Raw genomic sequence first — 25322 nt, forward strand, 5'->3', positions numbered from 1 at the left:
CCGACCCGACCCGACATTTTCTGGCCTCGACCCGAAATGTCACCCATTCCTTCTCTCCAGAGATGCTGCCCGACCCGCTGAGTTACTCCAGCTTTTTGTACCCATCTTCGGTTTAAACCAGCATCTGCAGTTCCTTTCTACACGTTTAGCAGGTACATTCACTCGCGCACATAACTCTACGGATGCAGATTTGAGAAGTTTATATTCCTGAAGAGAAAAAAGGAAGTAAGTCATATTGCACTGCCTTACATCTAAGAATCCTGGACTGTGATTTCCAGTTTGTAACATGTTACGGTGCTGTGATTTTAACAAGCCTGACCTCACAAAGGGTCCGTGCTCTGCATCATTAACTTTGCCTCTTTTTGCAAAGATGCTGTTGACCTGTTGAGTGTTTCCTGCATTTTCTGCTTTTATTTCAGATTTCTACCATTTGCATCTCTTCTTGCTATTATTTTTTAATGAATTTTCATCCGCCGCATAATTTCTTTGAGGCAGTTTCTCTTTGTGCTTTACAAGTCTTTATTATCGTACGATAATAATGTATTTGGCTCCATCAACAAAATTACATTGCAGTTCCCACGGCACCATTAGACATCTATCAGACCTTGGTAATTCATCCATGCTGCAGGAAGTAAAAGAACATTAAAAATGACCTTTAATTTTCACGTTAAAATTCTACATAGATAATTGCTGCCTGAATAAGGATACTAATTATATATGAATAATGACAAGATGTGCATATCAAAGGAAAAGAACACATACTATTTGTACTTCTATTATGCCATTCACATAACTGGACATAACAATTTAAATTAACAAACCTTATAATAATAATAATAATAATAATGCATTACATTTATATAGCACTTTTCAAACACTCAAAGACGCTTTACAGGGATTTCTAGAACATAGAGAAGTGAATAAATAGATAAATAAGTAAACGAACAGAAAAAGGAGACAGAAGGTGAGGTGACGGTCAGTGGTTGAAGGCAGTGCTGAACAGGTGAGACTTCAGTGATGTTTTGAATGTGGTGAGTGAGGAGGAGTCTCTGACGGTTTGGGGTAGTGAGTTCCATAGGGTGGGAGCAGCGATGGAGAAAGCCCTGTCCCCCCAGGATCTGAGTTTGGTCCGGATGGGGCGGGACAGGAGATTGGCAGCAGCAGAGCGGAGGGTGCAGGTGGGAGTGTGCCTGTGGAGGAGGTCAGTCAGGTAGGATGGGGCCAGGTTATGGAGGGCTTTGTAGGTCATGAGGAGGATTTTGTATTGGATTCTCTGGGGGATGGGGAGCCAGTGGAGTTTGTAAAGGACGGGGGTGATATGGTCACGGATCGGGGAGTGGGTGAGTAGACGGGCAGCGGAGTTTTGAATGTATTGAAGTTTACTGATGATTTTTGAGGGTGAGCCATAGAGGAGGCTATTGCAGTAGTCCAGACGGGAGGTGATGAAGGCGTGGATGAGGGTTTCTGCAGCTGTGAAGGAGAGGGATGGACGGAGACGGGCAATGTTTTTGAGGTGGAAGAAGGCTGTCTTTGTGATGTGTTTGATGTGTTTGTCGAAGGAGAGGGTTTGATCAAAGATGATTCCAAGATTCCGGATGTGAGGGGAGGTGGATACTGGGAGACCATCAATATTGAGGATGAAGTTTTGGGTGGATTTGGTGAGCGTTTTTGGACCAATGATGATGATTTCAGATTTGTTGCAGTTGAGTTTGAGGAAATTTGATTGAAGCCAAGATTTTATTTCAGTGATGCAGTTTGTCAGTGTAGAGTGTGTGGTGGTGGAGATTGACTTGGTGGAGATGAGGAGCTGGATATCATCGGCGAAGCAGTGGAAGTTGAGACCATGACGGCGGATTAATTGACCAAGGGGGAACAGGTAGAGGATGAAGAGGAGGGGGCCAAGGACTGAGCCTTGGGGGACACCTTGGGGGAGGGGAGCGGTGGGGGATTTACAGTTGTTAATGGAGATGAACTGGTGCCTGTCAGAGAGGTAAGATTTGAACCAGGATAGGGCTGTGCCGGTGATGTTAAAGGAGGTTTCAAGTCGGGTGAGGAGAATGGAGTGATTTATGGTGTCAAAGGCGGCGCTGAGGTCAAGTAGGATGAGGATGTTGAGGTTGCCAGCGTCAGAGGAGAGGAAAAGGTCGTTTGTGATTTTGAGGAGCGCAGTTTCAGTACAGTGGTTGGAGCGGAATCCGGATTGGAAAGTTTCATACAGGTTATTGGTAGAGAGGTGGTATTTGAGTTGGGAAGCTACAGCACGTTCCAAAACTTTGGACAGAAATGGTAGGTTGGAGATTGGTCTGAAGTTGTTTGTTTGTTATCACATGCATGCCCACTTCAAATAATAGGGATCAGTGTTATCTATTGACCAAGGGATATTCAGTGTAGAAAGGAACTGCAGATGCTGATAGACACAAAATGCTGGAGTAACTCAGCGGGACAGGCAGCATCGCTGGAGAGAAGGAATGGGTGACATTTCGAGTCGAGATGTTTAGTTTAGTTTAGAGATACAGTGCAGAAACAAGCCCTTTGGCCCACCGAGTCCACACCGACCAACGCACATTAACGCTATCCTACGCACACACATACTAGGGATAGCTTACATTTATACCAAGGCAATTAACCTACAAACCTGCACGTCTTTGGAGTGTGGGAGGAAACCGGAGCACCCGGAAAAAACCCACGTGGTCACGGGGAGAAAGTACAAACTCCGTGCAGGCAGCACCTGTAGTCAGGATCAAACCCGGGTCTCTGGCACTGGAAGGTAGCAACTCTACTGCTGCGCTACCGTGCCGCTGAGTGTCTCCAGCATTTTGTGTCTATCGTGGTGTGACAGGGAGATGAGGATGACAGTATTGTGCTGTGACAGGGAGATGAGGATATTGGGGCAGTATTTTCCCTGGTGCTGTTTGGCTAATGTAAATGTCACACAATGGAAATTGAGGGGCTTTACATTAATCAAAGGGGCACCGATTGGGTTTAGTAATTAAATGGCCATTTAAAGAACAAAGACCATCAAACAGTGCAGCACAGGAACAGGCTCTTTGGCCTACAATGCCCATGCTGAACATGATGCCAAGATAAACTAATGTCCTCTGCCCGCACGTGATCCATATCCCTCCATTCCCTGCATACCCATGTGCCCATCTAAAAGCCTCTTAAATATCACTATCATATCTGCCTCGCTGGCAGCGTGTTTATGGCACCCACCACCTTCCGTGTGAAAAACTTGCCCTGCACGCGGGCGAGCAGAGACGCAGCTGGTAGAGCTGTTGCCTCGTAGCGTCAGAGACCTGTATTCAATCCTGACCTCGAGGTGCTGACTGTGTGAAGTTTGCACGTTTGCCCAGTGACTGCATGGGTTTCCTCCGGTGTTCCGGTTTTACTCCCACACCCTAAAGATGTGCGGGTTTGAAGGTTAATTGGCCTCTGTACATTACCCCTGGAGTGTAGGGAGTGGATGAGAAACTGTGATAACATAGAATTAGTGTATTCGCGCGATTGATGGTCAGTGTGGACTTGATGGGCCAAAGGGCCTGCTTCCATGCTGTATCTCTAAACCAAATATCTCCTTGAAACTTTGCCCCTCTTGCCTTAAACTATGCCCTCTAGTCTTGTGATTTCCACTAGAGGGCACACAGTTTTAAGGTAAGAGGAGCAGAGTTTAAATGAGATATACAGAGCAAGTTTTTTTTTCACATGAGAGCCTGAAACGGACTTCCAGGGGTGGCGGTGGAGAAAGATAAGATGGCGGCATTTACGAGGCTTTCACATCGGCTCTGACTGTCTGCTCTATCTATGCTTCACGTCATTTTATATACGATACAGGAGTGTGGCTGCGCGTACCACCAGACTTAAGAACAGTTTCTACCATCAGGCCATCAGGCTTCTGAACTCATAAACACATTTCAAATCATATATGTTGATTATTTTTAATATCGTCATTTTACCTATTTTTAATATTGTCTTTTTACCTTACTAATGTCATTTTAAAAATCTTATTTATCCTTGGAATATTACTGCTGAGGTGACCCGTTGTCTTGTCAAATACATTTCATTGTACCGTTGACCCTGTGCCAACCTACATATGACAAATACAAAAATTATTATTATTATTATTATTATTATTATTATTATTATTATTATTATTATTATTATTATTATTATTATTATTATTATTATTATTATTATTATTATTATTATTATTATTATTATTATTATTATTATTATTATTATTATTATTATTCTATCAGGTCTCCCCCCAACCTCCGACGTTCCAGAGAAAACAATCCAAGTTTGTCCAACGTCGCCATTCTAACTAGTACCCTCGAATCTAGGTATCATTCTGGTAAACCTCATCTGCACCCTTTCCATAGCCTCCACATCCTCCCTGTAATGAAGTGACCAGAACTGCACACAATGGCTCTTGTACTCAATGTCCCGACCGATGAAGACAAACGTACCATACGCCTTGTCAACCATACTATTGATATGTTATCACTTTCAGGAAGCTCTGGACTTGGACCCCAAGATCCCTCTGCCACATCACTGCTGCCCAAGGTTCTTACCAGTTACCGTATACTTTCCCTTTACATTCTACCTGCCAGCATTTCACACTTCCTCAGATTACACTCCATTAGCCATTTCTTCGCCTATTTTTTGTAGCTGATCTATATCCTGCTGTATACTTTGATAGCCTTCCTCGTTGTCTGCAACTCCATCAATAATAGATAATAATAGATAATAAACAATAGGTGCAGGAGTAGGCCATTCAGCCCTTCGAGCCAGCACCGCCATTCAATGCGATCATGGCTGATCACTCTCAATCAGTACCCCGTTCCTGCCTTCTCCCCATACCCCCTCACTCCGCTATCCTTAAGAGCTCTATCCAGCTTTCTCTTGAAAGCATCCAACAAACTGGCCTCCACTGCCTTCTGAGGCAGAGAATTCCACACCTTCACCACTCTCTGACTGAAAAAGTTCTTCCTCATCTCCGTTCTAAATTTTGGTGTTTGTTTATTAACCAACCCATCTACATTTATGACCAAGGATGGTTTAAACCTTCGGTTAAAACCAGCTTCTCCAGTTCCTTCCCATATCTTTATGACCACGTCTTTCATATGTATCACAAACTACAGAGGTGCCAGCACAGATTCCTGCGGAATTTCACTGGTGACTGATCTCCAGCCAGAATAACTCCCTCCCAGCACAATCCTTTACAGTCTATTGTCTATTGAATTCTATAAGTGAATCAGTTCTGAATCCAAACAACCAAGTCACCATGGATTCCACGCATCTTAATTTTCTGGATCAGCCTATTATGAGGGTCTTTATCAAATGCCTTAATATGACTCCGAATGCCTTACACTTTCAGTCTTAAGAAGCGTCTCGACCCAAAACATCACCCATTCATTCTCTCCAGAGATGCTGCCTGTCCCGCTGAGTTACTCCAGCATTTTGTGCCTATCTTCGCCTTAGAACTAGAGTTGTAGAAATTCATAAAATTCTTTCTGAAGTTTTCCTACCTACTTTGCTTCTCAGTTGGCCATTTAATTGATATCATGGAAATACAAACACAATTTCATAGAAACATATAAAATTATAAAAGGACTGGACAGGCTAGATGCAGCAAAAATGTTCCCAATGTTGGGGGAGTCCAGAACCAGGGCCCCAGTCTAAGAATAAATGGGAGGCCACTTAAAACTGAGATGAGAAAAAACTTTTTCACCCAAAGAGTTGTGAATTTGTGGAATTCTCTGCCACAGAAGGCAGTCGAGGCCAATTCACTGGATGAATTTAAAAGAGAGTTAGATAGAACTCTTGGGGCTAGCGGAATCAAGGTGTATGGGGAGAAGGCAGGCAGGAGTTACTGATTGTGGATGATCAGCCATGATCACAATGAATGGCGATGCTGGCTAGAAGGGCTGAATGACCCCCTCCTGCACCTATTTTTTTTTTTTCAAGTAGAGTGCTGCTTCCATGGGGTAGGCACATCACCTACTAGTGATAGTTACGATTAATACTTCAGACTGTCGCATTCTCACCTTGGGGGTCGTAGTATTGTAGGTTCTGGAGACTTAAGCATAAAAATACAAGCTTGTCTTCAAAAGCCAATACTGATGGGATGCTTTGTGGTAAATGTAAAGAGCGAGACCTTGCAGTATCAGAGACAAAACAAACAAATCCCATGCAATTATTCTGAGGACAAGTGGTTAATAGTTAGCATCCTGACCAATTTCCCTCCGGGGATGAATAAAGTTCGTTCGCTCGTTCAATCATTCGACCGACCGACCGATCAATCAATCAATCAATCAATCGATCAATCAATTGATCAATCAACCAATCAATCAACCAATCAATCAATCAATCAATCAATAAATCAATCAACCAACCAATCAATCAACCAATCAATCAGATCCCTCCCCTAACCAAGATAGCTAACAGAAATAAAACAGAAAATGCTGGAAGCCACAACATGCTAGCAGAGGGTTCATACCCTAGGACAATGAACATACATAAAAAATAAAATGACCTTTTTTTTCCAGGCATATCTTTGCAGATACGATAATGGAATTTAAGAGGCTTTGAGACGGGCACATGGATATGCACGCATAGGGTTACCCGATTGCTTTGTGCTGCAGCTTTCTGCAATTCCTCTTTCTGTTTAAATAATACTTTCCTTTTGTTCTTCCTTCACATTTTTTCAATTATACTTCATTTGCCAACTTTTTACCCACTCATTCAAGATATCAATATCTTTCTGAAGAGTGCATCCTCCTCACAACTTCTCACCACCTGTTTTTTAATGTTAACTGCATAACAAATATTTGCTTTCGTCTTCCAAATGTTCTCATGTATATTGTAAGCAGATGCAGCCCCAACACGGATCCCGTGCTACTTCAGTGGTCACAGATTATCAAACTAAAATTCACTGCTCATCTCCCTTTCTGCTCATCTCCGTTTCCGCACTGCATCTCCAAATGAAACTATAAAATAAACTAAAATCGTCATTGCTCCATGAAAGTCTTGACAACAGCATATAGAGAACTATTGTATTGGACTTCCAAAAGGTATTCACCAAGGTACTTCACGAAAGATGAAGTCACAAATTAAGACCCCAGTGTTGGAGATGACATATGGGGATGGATGGATGGAAGATTGGCTTACTTTACGTAAACAGACCCTTTGGCCCACTGCGTCCACACCGACCAGCGATCCCCGCACACCAACACTATCTGGGGACAATTCGTAATTGTACCAAGCCAATTAACATGCAAACCTGTAAGCCTTTGGAGTGTGGGAGGAAACCAGAGTGCCCGGAGAAAACCCAACCATGATGCGGGGAGATTGTACAAACTTCGTACAGATAGCACCCGCAGTCAGGATAGAACCCGGGTCTCTGGCGCTGTAAGGCAGCAACTCTACCGCTGCGCCACTGTGCCATCCCATCTACTTGATTAGATTATGATTTCCCAAATTTGCTGCTGAAACATTGATTCTAGCATTTATCTAACAATAAATTAGGCTAATTGGCCTATAGTTAGCTATTTTTTGCCTCTCTACATATTTGAATAAAGGTGCATGATGATACCCAACCTGACAATTGGAAAGCAAAGAAAAGGCAAAAAAAAATATCCAAATAGATATTTACTTTAATGCCTTCAATTATCCCAATATAAGAATGTGTTGTACACTCATCACTTATCTTTAAATTTATTCAATTGTTTTAAAAACATCTCACCGTCAAAGATTGTCAGGAGACATTCTGGGGACAGGCCCTCTTGGTTGCCACGGTGATCTCTGTGCAGAGGCACACCAGTCAGCCCTCTCAATTTGACCAGGGTGAGTGCACGCATGAAAGGATCATAGAAACAGAAAAATAGGCCATTCGGCCCTTCCAGCCAGCGCCGCCATTCAATATGATCGTGGCTGATCAGTACTCCGTTCCTGCTTTCTCCCCATATCCCTTGATTCCTTTAGCCCTAAGAGCTAAATCTAACTCCCTCTTGAAAATATCCAGTGAATTGGCCTCCACTGCCTTCTATGGCAGAGAATTCCACAGATTCACAATTCTCTGGGTGAAATTTTATTCCTCATCTCAGTCCTAAATGGCCTACCCCTTATTCTTAAACTGTGACCCCTGGTTCTGGACTCCCCCAACATCGGGAACATTTTTCCTGCATCTCGCCTGTCCAATCCTTTAAGAATTTTATATGTTTCCATAAGATTCCCTCTCATCTTTCTAAATTCCAGTGAATACAAGCCCAGTCAACCTATTCTTTCATCAGATGTCAGTCCTACCATCCCGGGAATTAACCTGGTGAACCTACGCTGCACACTCTCAATAGCAATAATATCCTTCCTCAAATTAGGAGACCAAACTTGCACACAATACTCCAGGTGCAGTCTCACCAGGGCCCTGTACAACTGCAGTAGGATCTCCTTGCTCCTTAACTCAAATCCTCTCGCAATGAAGGCCAACATGCCATTAGTTTCCTTCGCTGCCTGCTGTACCTGCATGCTTACTTTCAGTGACAGATGCACAAGCAGTTTACATGTCCCAACAGTTTACCTAACACCTGACTAATGTGGATTCCCTTCAGTTCCTCACTCCCACTAGATACTCAGTCCCCTAGTATTTCTGGGAGATTATTTTTGTCTTCCTGAGTGAAGACAGAACCAAAGTACACGTTTAACTGTTCTGCCATTTCCCTGTTTTCCATTATCAATTCACCTGTCTCTGATTGTAAGGGGCCTACATTTGTCTTCACTAATCTTTTCCTTTTAACATATCTAAAGAAGCTTTTAGAGTCAGTTTTTATATTCCCCACAAGCATTCTTTCATGCTCTTTTTTCCCCTTAATTAACCCCTTTGTCCTCCTCTGTTGAATTCTAAGTTTCTCCCAGTCCTCCGGTTTGCTGCTTCCTCTTGCCAATTTATATGCCTCTTCCTTGGATTTATATAAAACACTATCCTTGATTTCCCTCGTTAGCCACGGTTAAGCCGCCCGCCTTTCCCATTTTATTTTTTCGTCAGACAGGGATGAACAATTTTTGGAGTTCATCCATGCGGTCTTTGAATCTGTGCCATTGCATCTCCACTGTCAACCCTTTAAGTATAATTTGCCAGTCTATCCTAGCCAATTCCTGATTCATACCTTCAAAGTCTCCTTTCATTAAGTTCAGGACCTTAGACTCTGAATTAACCGTGTCACTCTCCATCCTAATGCAGAATTACACCATATTATGGTCACTGTTGCCCAAGGGCTTTGCACAACAAGATCGCTAACTTCCTCATTACACAATACCCAGTATAGGATAGCCTGCCCTCTAGTCGGTTATTCTATATATTCGCTTCAAAAATCATTCCGTATACATTCCAAGAAATCCTCCCCCTCTGTGCTGCTACCAATTTGGTTGTCCCAATCTATATGTAGATTAAAGTTACCCATGGTAACTGCTGTACCTTTGCTGCAGGCATTCCTAATTTCCTGCTTGTTGTTATCCCCAACCTCCCTACTGTTGTTTGGTGTTCTGTACACAACTCCAACAAGCGTTTTCTGCCCTTGACTATTTCGCAGTTCTACCCATACTGATTCTACAGCATCCAAGCTAATGTCTCTCCTTGCTATTGCATTAATCTCCTCTTTAACCAGCAATGCCACCCCACCTCCTCTTCCTTTCTGTCGATCCTTCCTGAATATTGAGTACCCCTGCATGTTTAGCTCCCAGCCTTGGTCACCCTGGAGCCATGTCTCCGCTGGTGATTCCAACTATATCATCAGTAATTCCAACTAATTCATATCCCTTAGCTACTAACTGCGCATTCAATTCATCCGCCTTATTACGAATGCTCCTCACATTCAGGCACAATGCTTTCAGGTTTGTTTTTCATTTCTCCCTTCTACCTTTTGCTTCTGTCCTCCTTTTATCGCCCTCTGTCTCCTTGCATTGGTTCCCATCCCCCTGCCCTGTTAGTTTAAACGTGACCTTCCCTACACTCTCTTTCCCGTTAACTGCACGCATACGCTTCCACGCTGTTGACTCCACCCCCCGCACTGTTTAGTTAAAACCCACCCGTGTAGCACGAGCAAACCTGCCTGCCAGAATGTCGGGCCCCCTCCAACTAAGGTGCAACCCGTCCCTTCTGCACTGGTCACCTCTGCCCAAGAAGTGATCCCAGTGGTCTAGAAGTGATCGCGGGTAGCCGGCCATATCCAGCCCAATATTTTCAAAGAAGATTGACAGAAAAAGTTGGAGTAACTCAGCGGGACAGGCACCATCCCTGGAGAAAACGAATACATGATGTTTCGGATCGAGACCCTTCTTCAGACCGAGAGTCAGGTGAAAGGGAAACAAGAGACATAGAAGGTAAATAGAACAAATGAATGAAAGATATGCAAAAAGCAATGATGATCAGTTTAAGAATAAGGCGTAGGCCATTTAGAACTGAGATGAGGAAAAAAAAATTCAGTCAGAGAGTTGTGAATCTGTGGAATTCTCTGCCTCAGAAGGCAGTGGAGGCCAATTCTCTGAATGCATTCAAGAGAGAGCTAGATAGAGCTCTTAAGGAGAGCGGAGTCAGGGGGTATGGGGAGAAGGCAGGAACGGGGTACTGATTGAGAATGATCAGCCATGATCACATTGAATGGCGGTGCTGGCTCGAAGGGCCAAATGGCCTCCTCCTGCACCTATTGTCTATTATCTATTGTCTATCAAGGAAAGGTGGTGCCTACAATGGATCATGGTTGGCTGTGGGGTAGGTTATAATGAGTTATACAGACAGTGAAACTCAACAGGACGACAGTGAAACTAGTACAACGACTAGGGAGGGGGAGGGACGTAGAGAGAGAGGATGCAAGGGTTACTTGAAGTCTATCTTCAGTATAAACCAGCATCTGCAGTTCCTTCCTACCAATATTCTCAACTATGCTTTAAGTTCCTTGATAAGTTAATTTTATATTTCTTCTTTGCCTTTCAAATCAGCTTTGCACTGCTCTCCTAATGTGTTTACATTTTCCCTTGCCATGTTCTCTGAGGCTGTCTATGCCCGTTTCCTTGCCCTCAATTTTCCCCTTGCGTCTCATTTTGTATTTCATTTGTTTTTTAGTAGAATGTGTTTTTCCTGTTCCCTCTGGAAACACTTTAAATATTTTGCCTTGCTGTTCTGCATCAATGTTTGCCAATGCTGTCAACCATTTTACGTTCCTAAATTCTGTTCTCACTTCCTAGAAATCAGCTTCAATTTGGACTTCATCATGTCTTTGTCCTTCTTGCCAATGCCTCAAGCAATATTATTTGCCTAGATATTTCCATCGATTTACTTCTATTAATGGCTCTGATACATTCATCATTACAAGATCCAGTAGCAATGCTTCCCGGACAAATCTCATACACGCAGAGTTGGAATGGACTTAAATGCACAATATAACCACTTTATCTCTCTTTCCTAATTCTTCTGTACATTTAAATCCAGTTTATTCACTGTAAATTAATTTCCCCGATTGTATAAAATTAGAGAACAATAATAACACAGGACGCGGCCATTTAGCTTTGAGTTCATTTCAGGTCATTGGAAGGACAATGCAACCAATCCCACTGTACCCTCCAATTCTTTTCTTTCTCATTCTGATCCAATACCCTTTCGATAGTCCTCACCGCATATGCCCCCACCATGTATCAATCGATTCACATTTCGCTGCAGATATACCGAAGATAGACACAAAGTGCCGGAGTAACTCAGCGGGCTAGGCCGCATCTCTGGAGAAAAAGGATGGGTAGCTTGAAGAAGGTTCCTGACCCAAAACGCCACCCATCCTTTGTCTCCAGAGATGCTGCCTGACCCGCCGTGTTCTGCCAGCACTTTGTGTCTGCATTTCACTTGCCTGCTCGCTCATTGAAAGAGATGCTGCAGATATGTTAAGAGCAAAAGGATAACAAGGAAGAGAGAATAGGTCCCTTAAGGATCAACGTGGTTGTGTAAATTAATATTTGGACGTTTTTACTGAGGAGAAGGTATTGCAATCAAAGGAATTCACGGAAATGAGCAATGATGAGTTGGATCGTGTCTGATTTACATAAGAAGAGGTGCTAGCAGTTTTAAAGAATATTAGGGTGGATAAATCCATAGGGCTATAGACAATAGACAATAGACAATAGGTGCAGGAGTAGGCCATTCGGCCCTTCGAGCCAGCACCGCCATTCAATGTGATCATGGCTGATCATTCTCAATCAGTACCCCGTTCCTGCCTTCTCCCCATACCCCCTGACTCCGCTATCCTTAAGAGCTCTATCTAGCTCTCTCTTGAATGTATTCAGAGAATTGGCCTCCACTGCCCTCTGCATCATCTTCAGCTAGGGGAAAAGGAAGCGTAAGATTAGAAAATGGATAATATTGTTATGTTATTGGAGGGGATTCTGAGAGAGAGTATCTCCCAGCATTGGATAGGCAAGTACTAATTAGGGATAGATAACACGGGGTTATGGGTGAATAAAATCATGAGAGGAATAGATCGGGTAGATGCACAGGGTCTCTTGCCCTGAGTAGGGGAATCGAGGACCAGAGAACATAGGTTAAAGGTGATAGGGAAAAGATTTAACAGGAATATGAGGGGTAACTTTTTCACACAAAGGGTGGTGGGTGTAAGGAACAAGCTGCCAGAGGAGGTAGGTGAGGCTGGGACTATGGATAGGACACGTTTGGAGGGATATGGACCAAGCGCAGGCAGGTGGGACTAGTGTAGCTGGGACATTGTTGGCCGGTGTGGGCAAGTTGGGCCAAAGGGCCTGTTTCCACACTGTAGCACTCTATGAGTGGGAAATTAGGTCTCACAAATGTGATCATATTTACAAGTGGTCAATAAGAGGAATGAAGAGGGCAGGGCTGTGGACATCGCCTTCAGGAACTTTTGCAAGGACTTTGACCATGTCCAACATGGTAGGCTACATGGGAGGTTAGATCACATGGGATCAAGGATGAGCTAGTCAACTGGATTCAAAATTGGCCTGGTGGAAGGAGACAGAGGAGGATGCAACATCGGAAGTTGAGGGGAAACCTGATAGAAGTATACATAATGTGTAGGAAAGAACTGCACATGCTGGTTTAAACCGAAGAGAAGACACAAAAAGGTGGAGCAACTCAGTGACACAGACAGCATCTCTGGATAATAGGAACAGGCAACACCTCAGGTCGAGACCCTTCAATTATGAGAGGCATAGATAGACAGCCACAACCCTTTTCCTCAGCGTCAGGGACTAGAGGACATGGCTTTAAGGTGAGAGTGGCATTAAGAGGAGAGGAGATTTGCGAGGCAACTTTGTGAGGGGTTTATATACAGAATGGTGGGTGCCAGGAACACGCTGCCAGGGATGTTGGTGGCAGAAATAATAATGGCATTTAAGAGGTTTTTTTAAATGCACATGGACATGTAAGGAATTGGGGGACATGGATCATATGCAGGCAGAGGAGATTAGGTTAACTTTGCATCATGTTCGGTACAGACTTTGCAGGCTGATGGACCTATTCCTGTGCTGTACCATTCATTCCATGCTCTCCGTTAAAATCCAAGAACCTTTAACCTAAAGTGCACTTGGGGCTTTCACCATACGGACAACAGTAGTTAATCAGGAGTTGCCCCACCATCTTCAAGGTGAATCAGGTACAGACAATGAATGTTGGCCTTGCTAGCAACCCTCCAAAATTGTCAATAAACAAAAACAAGACTGCTGTCTGCCTTGTTTCCCATCTGTATTTATTAAGAATACACAAAGCAAAAGAATTAAGGATCGACCATTCAGTTCCATTTGTTTGCTCCTCCATTCATTTAGGATCAGGGCCAATCTTCAACTCCTCCATACTTTCCTGAACCATTCCCAAATCACTTGGCCCCTTGTATAAAGTGTAATAATAATAATAATAATAATAATAATAATAATAATAATAATAATAATAATAATAATATATTCCTTTATTCGTCCCACACTGGGAAAATTTAGTATTACAGCAGCAAAGTGGATAGCAAGAGATCATTCACCATAAATAAAAGTAAAGACAAGGGTAAATTGTCATCAGTCTTCTGTGTATTCTTAACTGTTACTGTTGACTCGTCTGCTGGGAGCAGTGCTGGTTGTGCAGTCTCGCAGCAGCGGGAAGGAAGGACCTCCTATATCTCTCCTTCACGCACTTGGGGTGAAGGAGTCTGTCACTGAAGGAGCTACTCAGTGCAGTGACAGTGTCCTGCATGGGGTGGGAGTCGTTGTCCAGCAGCGATGTTAACTTTGCCATCATCCTCCTCTCTCCCACCACCTGCACTGAGTCGAGGGGGCAACCCAGGACAGAGCTGGCCTTCCTGACCAGCTTGTCGAGTCTCTTCCCTTCCGCCGCTGAGATGCTACTGCTCCAGGACCCTAAATCCTGGACAATCCTGACAGGAAAAGCAATCAACCTTAGCTTGTGCCAATTTCACACTGTGCCACAAAGATATATTGTACTGTAAATGTCCAGTGATAGTCACATCCTGGAAAATTTGGACCAATTTTATCCATAATTCATGGAACAAAGGCAACGGTAGAATTCAATTTGTAGAAATCTCATCAGATGCACAGACTGAGTAATAGAAGATTTATTTTCTAGGGTCACAGAGTCATTTCACGTGGAAACAGGCCATTTGACCCACCATGTCCACACTGACCATCCGTATTAATCCCATCTTTCAGCACTTGGCCCATAACCCAAAATGTTCAGGTAATACAATTGCTTACCTGGAAAAAATTTAAATGTGTCAACAACTCTGCTTCCATGATTCAGTCAGGCAGTGCATCCAGGTATTCCCCACTTTCTGGGCAAAAAAAGTCTCCCATCGATCTCTTCTAAATCTCTTCCCCGTCACTCCAAATTTCTAGTTTTATCTAACTCTGATATAGGAAAAAGTTTCCTGCAGTCTATCTACACCCCTCTTAATTTTATGGACCTCAAACCTGCCCATGCCTGACCCGCTGAGTTACTCCATTTGTCCTCTCTCGACCTCCTCTCTCTCTCTCCAGGGAAAACACACCTATCTTCCCAAGTCTCGCCTCCTCACTGAAACGCACCATGCCAGGCACCTTCCTGGTCATAGGGCTATACAGTATAGAAGCAGGTCATTCGGCCCAACTTGCCCACGCCAACCAACATGCCCCATCTACACTAGTCCAACCTGCCAACCTTTGGCCCATATTCCTCTAAACCTACCCTATCCATGTATGTGTCTAAATCTTTGTTAAATGTTTGTTAAATAGTATCTGGAATACCTAATGCTGGAGTAACTCAGCGGGACTTAATCTGAAGAAGGGTCTCGGTCCAAAATGTCAATTATTTCTATTCTCCAGAAATGCTGCCTGACTCGCTGAGATACTCCAGCAGTTTGTGTCTATTAACGCTGTGCAAACGGCCAAACATAACCAATTGTAGCTTGCCTCAAAATCTTATTGGGTCATTTACAATTCCACAAAATATGGCAGAACAAAAAAGGCCAAAGGTTTTGTTTCAAAGAAGTTGTGAAACACTTTTATCCCGATTGTGCGCATCCGGGTTTGCAATTATGACATATCGTACGGTTTTAATTTAACATAATGCAGCTTTTAAAAATAGAAATTTGTTGCCAGGATACACCGTGAAAAGCCTTTATAGGAACAGCATTGATGTGAAACACTACTGTGAATACTGATCAATCACCATTCCTACATCAGCAATTTGAAGCTGTCAAAAGTGCAAATTCAGCGTGAAAAGGGCCATGCGTTTGAACGACAGGAAAGTTGCAAGCACAAAAATCTTCACGACAAAACAAACTTTGGTTATTTGGATGAAGGTAAATATCACTTTTACATTTTGGAAAAATATAGTTCTTGTACATGATCCAGAAAACACAGTAAAGGTTGCAGCGATAAATTATGGAGAACAATTATATAATAGTACCAAACTTCCAAGTGTTTCTTTTTCTAAAATGTAAAGTTATATTTCAATAGGTGAAAGAGAAAGTTGTGCGGAAGTCCTACTTGCTCTTAATCCAGCATTGTGCAGTTCACAAAGATGGACTCAAAAACCCGGAGTAACTCAGCGGGTCAGGCAGCATCTCTGGAGAAAAGGAATAGGTGACGTTTCGGGTTGACACCCTTCTTCAGACCCAGTCGTTTTCTCCAGAGATGCTGCCTGACCCGCTGAGTTACTCCAGCATTTGGTGTCTATCTTCAGTTTAAATCAGCATCTGAAGTTCCTTCCTACACATTATGCAGTTCAGCTCTGCCTACTCACACCACGTGAAACCAAAATGTGGTTTCAGATTACAAATCCTATGTAAAAGAGCAGGTCGAGTCATCGACGAACAAAACAGCATGGACCCTGACAATTAAACAATTAGAGCAAGTAGGATGACATGGTGGCACAGCGTTAGAGTTACTGCCTTACAACGCTAGAGTTCAATCCTGACTACGGGCGCTGTCTGTATGGAGTTTGTACGTTCTCCCCGTGACCGCGTGGATTTCCTCCAAGATCTTTGGTTTCCTCCCACACTCCAAAGACGTACAGGTTGGTCAGCTAATTGGCTTGGTATAATTGTAAATTGTCCCTTGTGTGTGTTGGGCAGTGTTAATATGCGGGGATCGCTGGTCAGTGCGAACTCAGTGGGCCGAAGGGCCTGTTTCCGCACCGTATCTCTAAACTAAACGAAACGTACAAAAAAACGTCCAATCCTGCAATCCCCTTCATTTCATACAATTTGTAAAATGTTAAAGATGTCTCAAGTCCCACACGAGGGCTCCCTTCCGTGTTTCTCTCTTCCTCAAGCCTTTACAATATCATGATGCAAACTGACTTAAATTGCAGAGTGTAACTACATTTGCAAGACCCTCAGCGAAAATAGTTGGGTTTGACAAAGCATCCTGCTAACCATATTTTTTCCTGGATTGCTGGCACCAGTTCCATATTGGAGCGCCAGGCAAGCAAATGATAACTAATAAATAAACAATTTTTTTTGATTTGCACAAGTTGGCTGAGATTGATGTTCAAACAGATGAAGACACCAATGTTTCCTCCTCTGGATATGGACCGGTTGCTCAGATAAGCAGCCATGCATTCTGCTTATGTGACAATGTGAATCCTCCAGTGGAACTTCTGCCACTGATCATTTTCAGTATTTTGCTCACCTTTCTCCACACGGATGGAAAAGTTTTGCAGTAAACATTTCCATGTGAGGTCATGTGTAGGAAGGAACTGCAGATGCTGCTTTAAATCGAAGATAGACATAAAATGCTGGAGTAACTCAGCGGGACAGGCAGCATCCCTGGAGAGAAGGAATGGGTGGGAAGGAAGGAATCAGTCTGGAGAAGGGTCTCGACCCAAAATGTCACCCATTCCATCTCTCTAGAGATGCTGCCTTCAGACTGAAGCAGGGTCTCGACCCGAAAGGTCAACCATTCATTTTCTCCAGATGCTGCCTGTCCCACTGAGTTACTCCGGCAATTTGTGTCTAGCTCCTTGTGAGGTCAATTGGATAGAGGCAATCTTACATTCACCTCGAGCAATGGGAAATAAGAACCCAATTTTTCCTGAAAACACTCCACACTAGCAGCACTCAAAGACTGACAAGAAGTTCCATGGTTCTAGTTGACCAAAGGTGACAGGAGCAAAAGTCAAATACGATGGAAGGTGCTTTATCTAATTTCCCATTTCCCAAAGCTCAACCAAATATCCATCATCTGAAGAAGCTCCCAAAACATCACCTATTCCATTTAACCAGACCCGCTGGGTAACTCCAGCATTTTGTGTCCATCTTCAGTATAAACCAACATCTGCAGTTCCTTCCTACACAAAAATTCATTAATGTGTTCACTGGAAAAATATATTTCAATCAGTGTTGAAAAGACTGTGCTCCTCACTATGTGCACTCTATGCTCTATGTACAATTTAAATAGGCTGCAGGAAAAGCGGTCAAAATACAATGCCAAATGAACAAATTAATTGCAAACTGAGTTTGACTGAATATTTTTGGAGAGACTTTTAGATTTAGATTTAGAGATACAGCGCGGAAACAGGCCCTTCGGCCCACCGAGTCCGCGCCGCCCAGTGATCCCCGCACATTAACAATATCCTACACACACTAGTGACAATTTTTAAAAACATTTTACCCAGTCAATTAACCTACTTACTTGTACATCTTTGGAGTGTGGGAGGAAACCGAAAAGATCTCGGAGAAAACCCACACAGGTCACGGGGAGAACGTACAAACTCGGTACAGACGGCGCCCGTAGTCAGGATCGAACCTGAGTCTCAGGCGCTGCATTCGCTGTAAGGCAGTAACTCTACCGCTGCGCCACCGTGCCGCCGTTTTCTCCACTTTATATTTCATTGGATCATAAGCAGGGCACAAAATAATGTCCATATTATTTTGGGAGCGGGCTCACTTTATGGGAAGTAGTGAAGCTCTCAAATACATTGCAGCAACGATGATTTCAGGGACACCATCTCCTGCACTGAGCCAAATGAGAAACGCAGTTCAGTGTCCAGATTTAAACCATTTAAGAGCAATAGAAGGGGAGCACTTTGTGCTTATTGATCCGAATGTAGCAACAGTTTTGTAACATCAGTGTGCTTACAGTACTATGAGAATACATTTCCTCATGCAAAATTACTTACATCTTTTACAAAATGCTCCAGGGTGGCGTAGGCAATAGCAATACCGTCATGAGTACTTGTGCCTCTCCCCAGCTCATCCAAGATGATCAATGAGCGGGATGTTGCTTTTTTAATGATCTCTGCTGCCTCTGTCAACTCTTCCATAAATGTACTTTGACCTTTGAAGATATTGTCAGACGCTCCCATTCTGGAAAGAAACAAGCGCATTATTTCAGAACATTCGATAGGAAAAAGAATATTAATATTTCTCCCCAAGCCCATTTACAAAGGAAATCAAGGCGCGCCTAACTATTACTTAATGATATTATATTTTAGTACGTGTAGTTTACGGTGCTCCTGAGAGGTCGGCCACGTACAAAGAGCCCCTGTATTAGGTGCGCTGTAACACTCATAACACAGAACAGGTACCCAAAGGACACTTGAACTTTATCATTCGATGGATTAGGTTTGACCTTCTCTAGGTTTGTGCTAAACCTCCATTTGAACTAGTCTTTCACTTCATTTATGTGACATTTAAATAGAAAAACAACGATATGGTAATCAACGATGCATTTCTGAACAGGTTTATGATACAAGTATGGCGTGGTGCAGGTACAATGAAAATCTTACCTGCACTACCACAGGCACAGACGTGGACAACACACAAAAACATATTTACACATAAAATTCTGCAAAACTATAAAAAGAAAATAGTGTGCAAAAAAACCCCCAAGATATCAGTGCAGAAAAACAAGTCCACCATGGTTCAAGCGGCATGGTGGCGCAGCGGTAGAGTTGCTGCCTTACAGCGAATGCAGCGCCTGTAGACTCAGGTTCGATCCTGGCTACGGGCGCCGTCTGTATGGAGTTTGTACGTTCTCCCCGTGACCTGCGTGGGTTTTCTCCGAGATCTTCGGATTCCTCCCACACTCCAAAGACGTACAGGTATGTAGGTTAATTGGCTTGGTAAATGTAAAAAATTGTCCGTAAAGGGTATAGGATAGTGTTAATGTGCTGGGATCGCTGGACGGCGCAGACCCAGTGGGCCGAAGGGCCTGTTTCTGCGCTGTATCTCTAAAATCTAAAGAAATGGTCTGTAATGCAATTCGAGTTAGGAATTGGGTTGTGCGGGTTGATTCAACGCAGACACAAAATGCCGGAGTAGTTTGGCGGGACAGTCAGCATCTCCGGAGAGAAGGAATGGGTGGCGTTTTGGGTCGAGACTCTTCAATGCACTGCTCTTACGTTTCCTTCTCCATTTTGGCTTGCACAGTCCCAATGTCAATAAATTCTTCCGATGGGCGACCACCTTAAATAGAGCGTTATTTTCTTATAAAACAATCTGCCTTGGATTCCTAACTGTTCACCTGGATTGTAAAATCTCAAAACCTGCGGAATGTAATGGCGTGCAAAGCATAGCATTTCCAGGGTTCCCTCGCCTGGTTTTGAATTGAGCATAGTATTTTATTCAATGTTGAGAACTGCCAGGGTGCCTCCATCCCGACTGTTTACCACCATGTTGCCTTCATTGGTAGGTCCGTTCTGCCAAAGCATCAGGGCATAAAAACAGGGATTGTAATGAGAGAGTCCAAAGTACCGACTACAGGCACCATTCAATGAGTACAACTATATGAGGCTGTTACATCACTGGTGCTGTCAGGATAATGGACCGAAACTTGAAGTGCATAAGATGGAACCAGAAACATGGCAACTGTTTGAAAGTGAAATCTATTATCCTTACAATCAATGCATTTTTATACATGTATAATTGTGCATTTGCACTTATTTTGCTTATGTATAATCTACTGAATCTACTCTACTCAGTCTGAATCTACTGAATTGTATGCAAAACACAGAATTTCACTGCATCTAGGTACATGTACCATTGCACCATTGAAACACATAGATTGAAAAAAAACCCCAAGGTTGTCCTTCATGTTGTTCACTCACTATCTGATGAATAATGAACAGGGATAATGGCATAGGCACAAAATGCTGGAGCAACTCAGCAGGGCAGGCAGCCACTCTGGAGAAAAGATGCTTCTTCTTCAGAAGAAGGGCCTCGACCCCAAACATCACATCCATTTTCTCCAGAGATGCTGCCTGCCCCGGTGAGTTACTCCAGCCATTTGTGTTTATCTTTGGTGTAAACCAGCATCTGCAGTTCCTTCCTACACAGTAGGGATAATGGCATGGTGGTCCAGGCTCGAGGATGATAAAGTAACAATACATCTTGCGGTAACAATTGTTTTATGAATTGTAGTTTTTCTGGATTTGGCAATTGCTTGCTGGGTGATGAAACTCTTCTGCTCAATGAATCTCATGCATCATTCTCCCAAACGTCTCCCTGATCCATGTCAATTTTCTCCTCAGTTACTTTCCCATCATTGCCACTGTTATCTTCAAAGGGATCCATAACCATGGAAACAAACGCTACCATCGGACAGATCAAATGCTTCATTGTCACAATTCATTTACTCCACAATGCACGCTTCACTTAAGTCACTGTCTCATAACAATTCCTTTGCCCCTCTCTTCTTGTTTGAAGTTGCAAAGCCTTTAAAGATCCAACGGTGCATGCCAGGCATGCACTGTTGCCTGTGTTATTAATTCCTGATGCTCTTCCTGATGGCATATTCTCTTGGAGCGTCAATCCCACCAGCGGATAAATAAGAACCAACCTAGGCAATGTGATCATCTGTTCCAAACATGATAATTCACGCTGAGAATTTTCTGCAATAACGTGTTTCATTGACAACTCGTGAAGAGCAGCTGGAATTCAGAGGATGAAATGTTGCAAACACATCTAGTCCGGCTGAATAAAATATCTAAGAGCAGATTAATCCTGCCATTCTCTGTGGTTCACTTTTAGGCAGGGTTCTTAAATCTCTGCCTCTCAGTCATTATCAAGCCACTCACTGGTCAGCGCATTAGTAATCATGACCCATTTATCATTACAGTCTGCTTTGGGAACAGCTCTGCCCAGGACAGGAAGGCCCTGCAGAGAGTATTGCGTTCGGCAGAACGCACCATGGGAACTACACTCGCCCCCCTGCAGGACCTATACATCAGGAGGTGCAGATCGAGAGCAAGCAAGATTATGAGGGACCCCTGCCTCCCCAGCAACGGACTGTTCCAGATGCTACGGTCAGGCAAGCGCCTCCGCTGACACGCTGTGAAAACGGAGAGGATGAGACGGAGTTTCTTCCCACAGGCCATCAGGACTGTTAACTTTTATAACTCCAGGGACTAAATTTTGTCTTCTCTGTATTAACTTTAATTTATATGCTGTAACTGTAATTCTTTTTTTTTTGCACAATCCGCAGGCATTGCCACTTTCATTTCACTGCAGATCGTGTATGTGTATGTGACAAATAAACTTGATTTGACTTGGAGTTAAGAGTTGTGCAGCAAAGAAATGGCCCTTTGTCCCACTGTGTCCACGTCGACTTTTTTTTACCTAACCATGATAATCCCATTTGCCTACATTTGGTCCATATCCTTTGGTGTCTGTGTTATTCCTATTGAAGTGCCTTTCCAAATGCCTCTCCAATGTAATGATTGTATCTAACGCTATCCCCTGCCTTTCCAATTGTACACAAATTCTAACCTTAAAGATTTTGCCCACGGCTGATTTAAGCCTCAATGGCCTGCAGTTATCTGACATCCCTGTTGTCCTTTATAAATAAAGGTATAACATTAGTTATTCACCAGTTCTCTGATACCTCCATTGCTATCTCCTCCCTTGTTTCCATAGCAACCTGTGATACTCTCTCATCCAGTCTTGGGGATTTATCAATTCTTATGCATCCTGACATCTAACACCTCCTTCTTTCTTAATACTGAACTGCGCCAGATTATCCGCGTCCTGATCTCTGAACTCACTATCATCCGTGTCCTTTTCCTTGGTGAATAGTTTAGTTTAGAGATACCATGCGGAAACTGGCCCTTTGGCCCACCAAGTCCGCGCCACCCAGCAATCCCTCAATCTAACACTATCCTACACACACACACACACACACTAGGGACAATTTACATTTTCTACCAAGCTAATTAACCTACAAACCTGTAGGTCTTTGGAGTGTGTGAGAGAAAGCGAAGATCTTAGAGAAAACCCGCAGGGTCCCAGGGAGAACGTACAAACGTTCTGATACAGGCAAGCACCCTTAGTCAGGATCGAACCCGGGTCTCTGGTGCCGTAAGGGCAGTAGCTCTGCCGCTACGCCAGGGTGCCACACGCCCTGAATGAATACACAAGTATTCATTTAAGATCTAGACAACATCACCTGGCTCCACACTTAGATGACCCCAATAAGCCTTTGCACCTTTCAGTGTTCAAATGGGAGAATTCTTGATTATCACCAATAGCGTACACCCACATGCCCCAGACACATTTGCAAACACAAATACAGGCACACAAAGTGCTGGAGTTACTCAGCGGGTCAGGCAGGAATCTATGGAGAGTATGGGTGGGTGACGTTTTAGGTCAGAACCCTTCTTCACACTGAACAAGCACTTGGTCATCCTGATCTAATTTCTATTGGTTTTCAATGCATCTTTATGCAACTTTATTGCAGCACTGCAATGGTAAGTCTGTGATGCTCTTCACACCATGGTGATGTTTTCTCTTCACACCAATATCCTCGCGTTTATCACCAGACACTTTCTGGATGCCACAAAAGTAAATTCCAGCACCTATGATCAATTTAGCCAGGGATCCAGAAATAGAAATTCCATTTTGAACATTTGGATTAGAGATCGTGTACCACACTCAGCAAAAGAATAAAAACAATAAATGAAATAAATAGCAAAACTTTCACTAAGAACAAAGAATCAGCAAAACTTCAACATGAAAGACTATTGTATTGTTAAATTAAAACAAGTTTATCTTTATGGATTTCAATTGTATTGTTTAAGATAGCATTCTAAAAGCCTCCAATTCAGCAGAATTAGTGTCAGAATTGAGGAATGAGTGCTTTGGCCCAACTCGTTACTACCAACCATGATTAATATCAACACCAATCACATTTGCCAACATCTCCCCAGGTTCAGTTTAGTTTATTGTCACGTGTACCGGGTGAAAAGCTTTTGTTACGTGCTAACCAGTAAGCAGGAAGACAATACGTGATTACAATCGATCCTTTTACAGTGTATAGATACATGATAAGGGAATAACATTTAATGCAAGGTACAGCCAGCAAAATCCGAATCTAGGATAGTCCGAGGGTCATTCTTTCCAATGCCACCACATCCTTCCCAGAGTGCGGCAAACAGAACTGACCAAAATGTCTCAAGTGCGACCTGTAACAATGTCCAACAATATAATAATAACTCATAATTAATGCAGGGACAATGGCTGTGGTAAATATAAGGACAGAATCCCTCTCGTTCTCACCTTCCATCCCACCAGCCAGCGGATCCAACAAATCATCCGCCAACATTTCCGTCACCTACAACGGGACCCCACCACTGGCCACATCTTCCAATCCCCTCCCCTCTCTGCGTTCCGCAGAGACCGTTCCCTCCGTAACTCCCTGGTCCACTCGTCCCATCCTACCCAAACCACCCCAACCCCGGGCACTTTCCCCTGCAACCGCACGAGATGCAACAACTGTCCCTTTACCTCCCCCCTCAACTCCATCCAAGCACCCAAACAGTCTTTCCAGGTGAGACAAAGGTTCACCTGCACCTCCTCCAACCTCATCTATTGCATCCGCTGCTCTAGATGTCAACTTATTTACATCGGCGAAACCAAGCGCAGGCTCGGCGATCGCTTCGCTCAACACCTGCGCTCGGTCCACATTGGCCAAACTGATCTCCCGGTGGCCGAGCACTTCAACTCCCCCTCCCATTCCCAGTCTGACCTTTCTGTCATGGGCCTCCTCCAGTGCCATAGTGAGGCCCACCGGAAATTGGAGGAACAGCACCTCATATTTTGCCTGGGCAGCTTGCAGCCCAGTGGTATGAACATCGACTTCTCCAACTTTAGATAGTTCCTCTATCCCTCTCTTCCTCTTCTCCTTCCCAGATCTCCCTCTATCTTCCTGTCTCCACCTATATCCTTCCTTTGTCCCGCTCCCCTGACACCAGTCTGAAGAAGGGTCTCGACCCGAAACGTCACCCATTCCTTCTCTCCTGAGATGCTGCCTGACCTGCTGAGTTACTGCAGCATTTTGTGAATAAATGCTGTGGTAAAAGTAACTGTCAGGCACAAACAGGTTAAGACCTATTTTCCTGAACAGACTGGTGTGAATTTCAGAAATTCTAGTCTCTAATTTTAATGGCCAGTAATGCAAATACAACTTTACACAATCATTAAACACCATTGGATGTAAGCATATCATTGGCTAAAGCATTAAACTGCACTGAGGCAATTTAATGTTCTAGGAATTGTAGAACGCATATTGCCAAATTATGTAATTAAAGAGTCATTTCCCATGGTATCTTCAGAATGATGTTTGCACAAACTCTTCACATTTGGACTCCAAACAAGCCATATCTTTAGCAAGCAGGGACATCTGTGCAGTGAAGATCAAAAGATTTTAAATGTCGCTCTTTGGGGAAATGGTACAACTGAGCCAAGTATCTGAAAGGTCCCAGTCAGGTCAGCATAGACGAAAACAGAAGCAATCAGCAACATGCTTGTTAAAGGACAAATCATATTAGCACTCAA

General features: G+C 43.4%; 1 protein-coding gene across 1 annotated transcript in view; it reads right to left on the reverse strand.

The window, feature by feature from the left end:
• The window catches only part of msh3 (mutS homolog 3 (E. coli)), a 254529-nt gene that overhangs the window by 35070 nt on the left and 194137 nt on the right, over positions 1 to 25322 (reverse strand). Inside the window, exon 21 of the mRNA XM_078396561.1 lies at positions 18671 to 18857. Coding sequence (XP_078252687.1) covers positions 18671 to 18857 — 187 coding nt within the window. The remainder of the gene's footprint in view (positions 1 to 18670; positions 18858 to 25322) is intronic.

Source organism: Rhinoraja longicauda, chromosome 3 (assembly GCF_053455715.1).
Source record: "Rhinoraja longicauda isolate Sanriku21f chromosome 3, sRhiLon1.1, whole genome shotgun sequence".
NCBI classification, from domain to species: domain Eukaryota; kingdom Metazoa; phylum Chordata; class Chondrichthyes; order Rajiformes; family Arhynchobatidae; genus Rhinoraja; species Rhinoraja longicauda.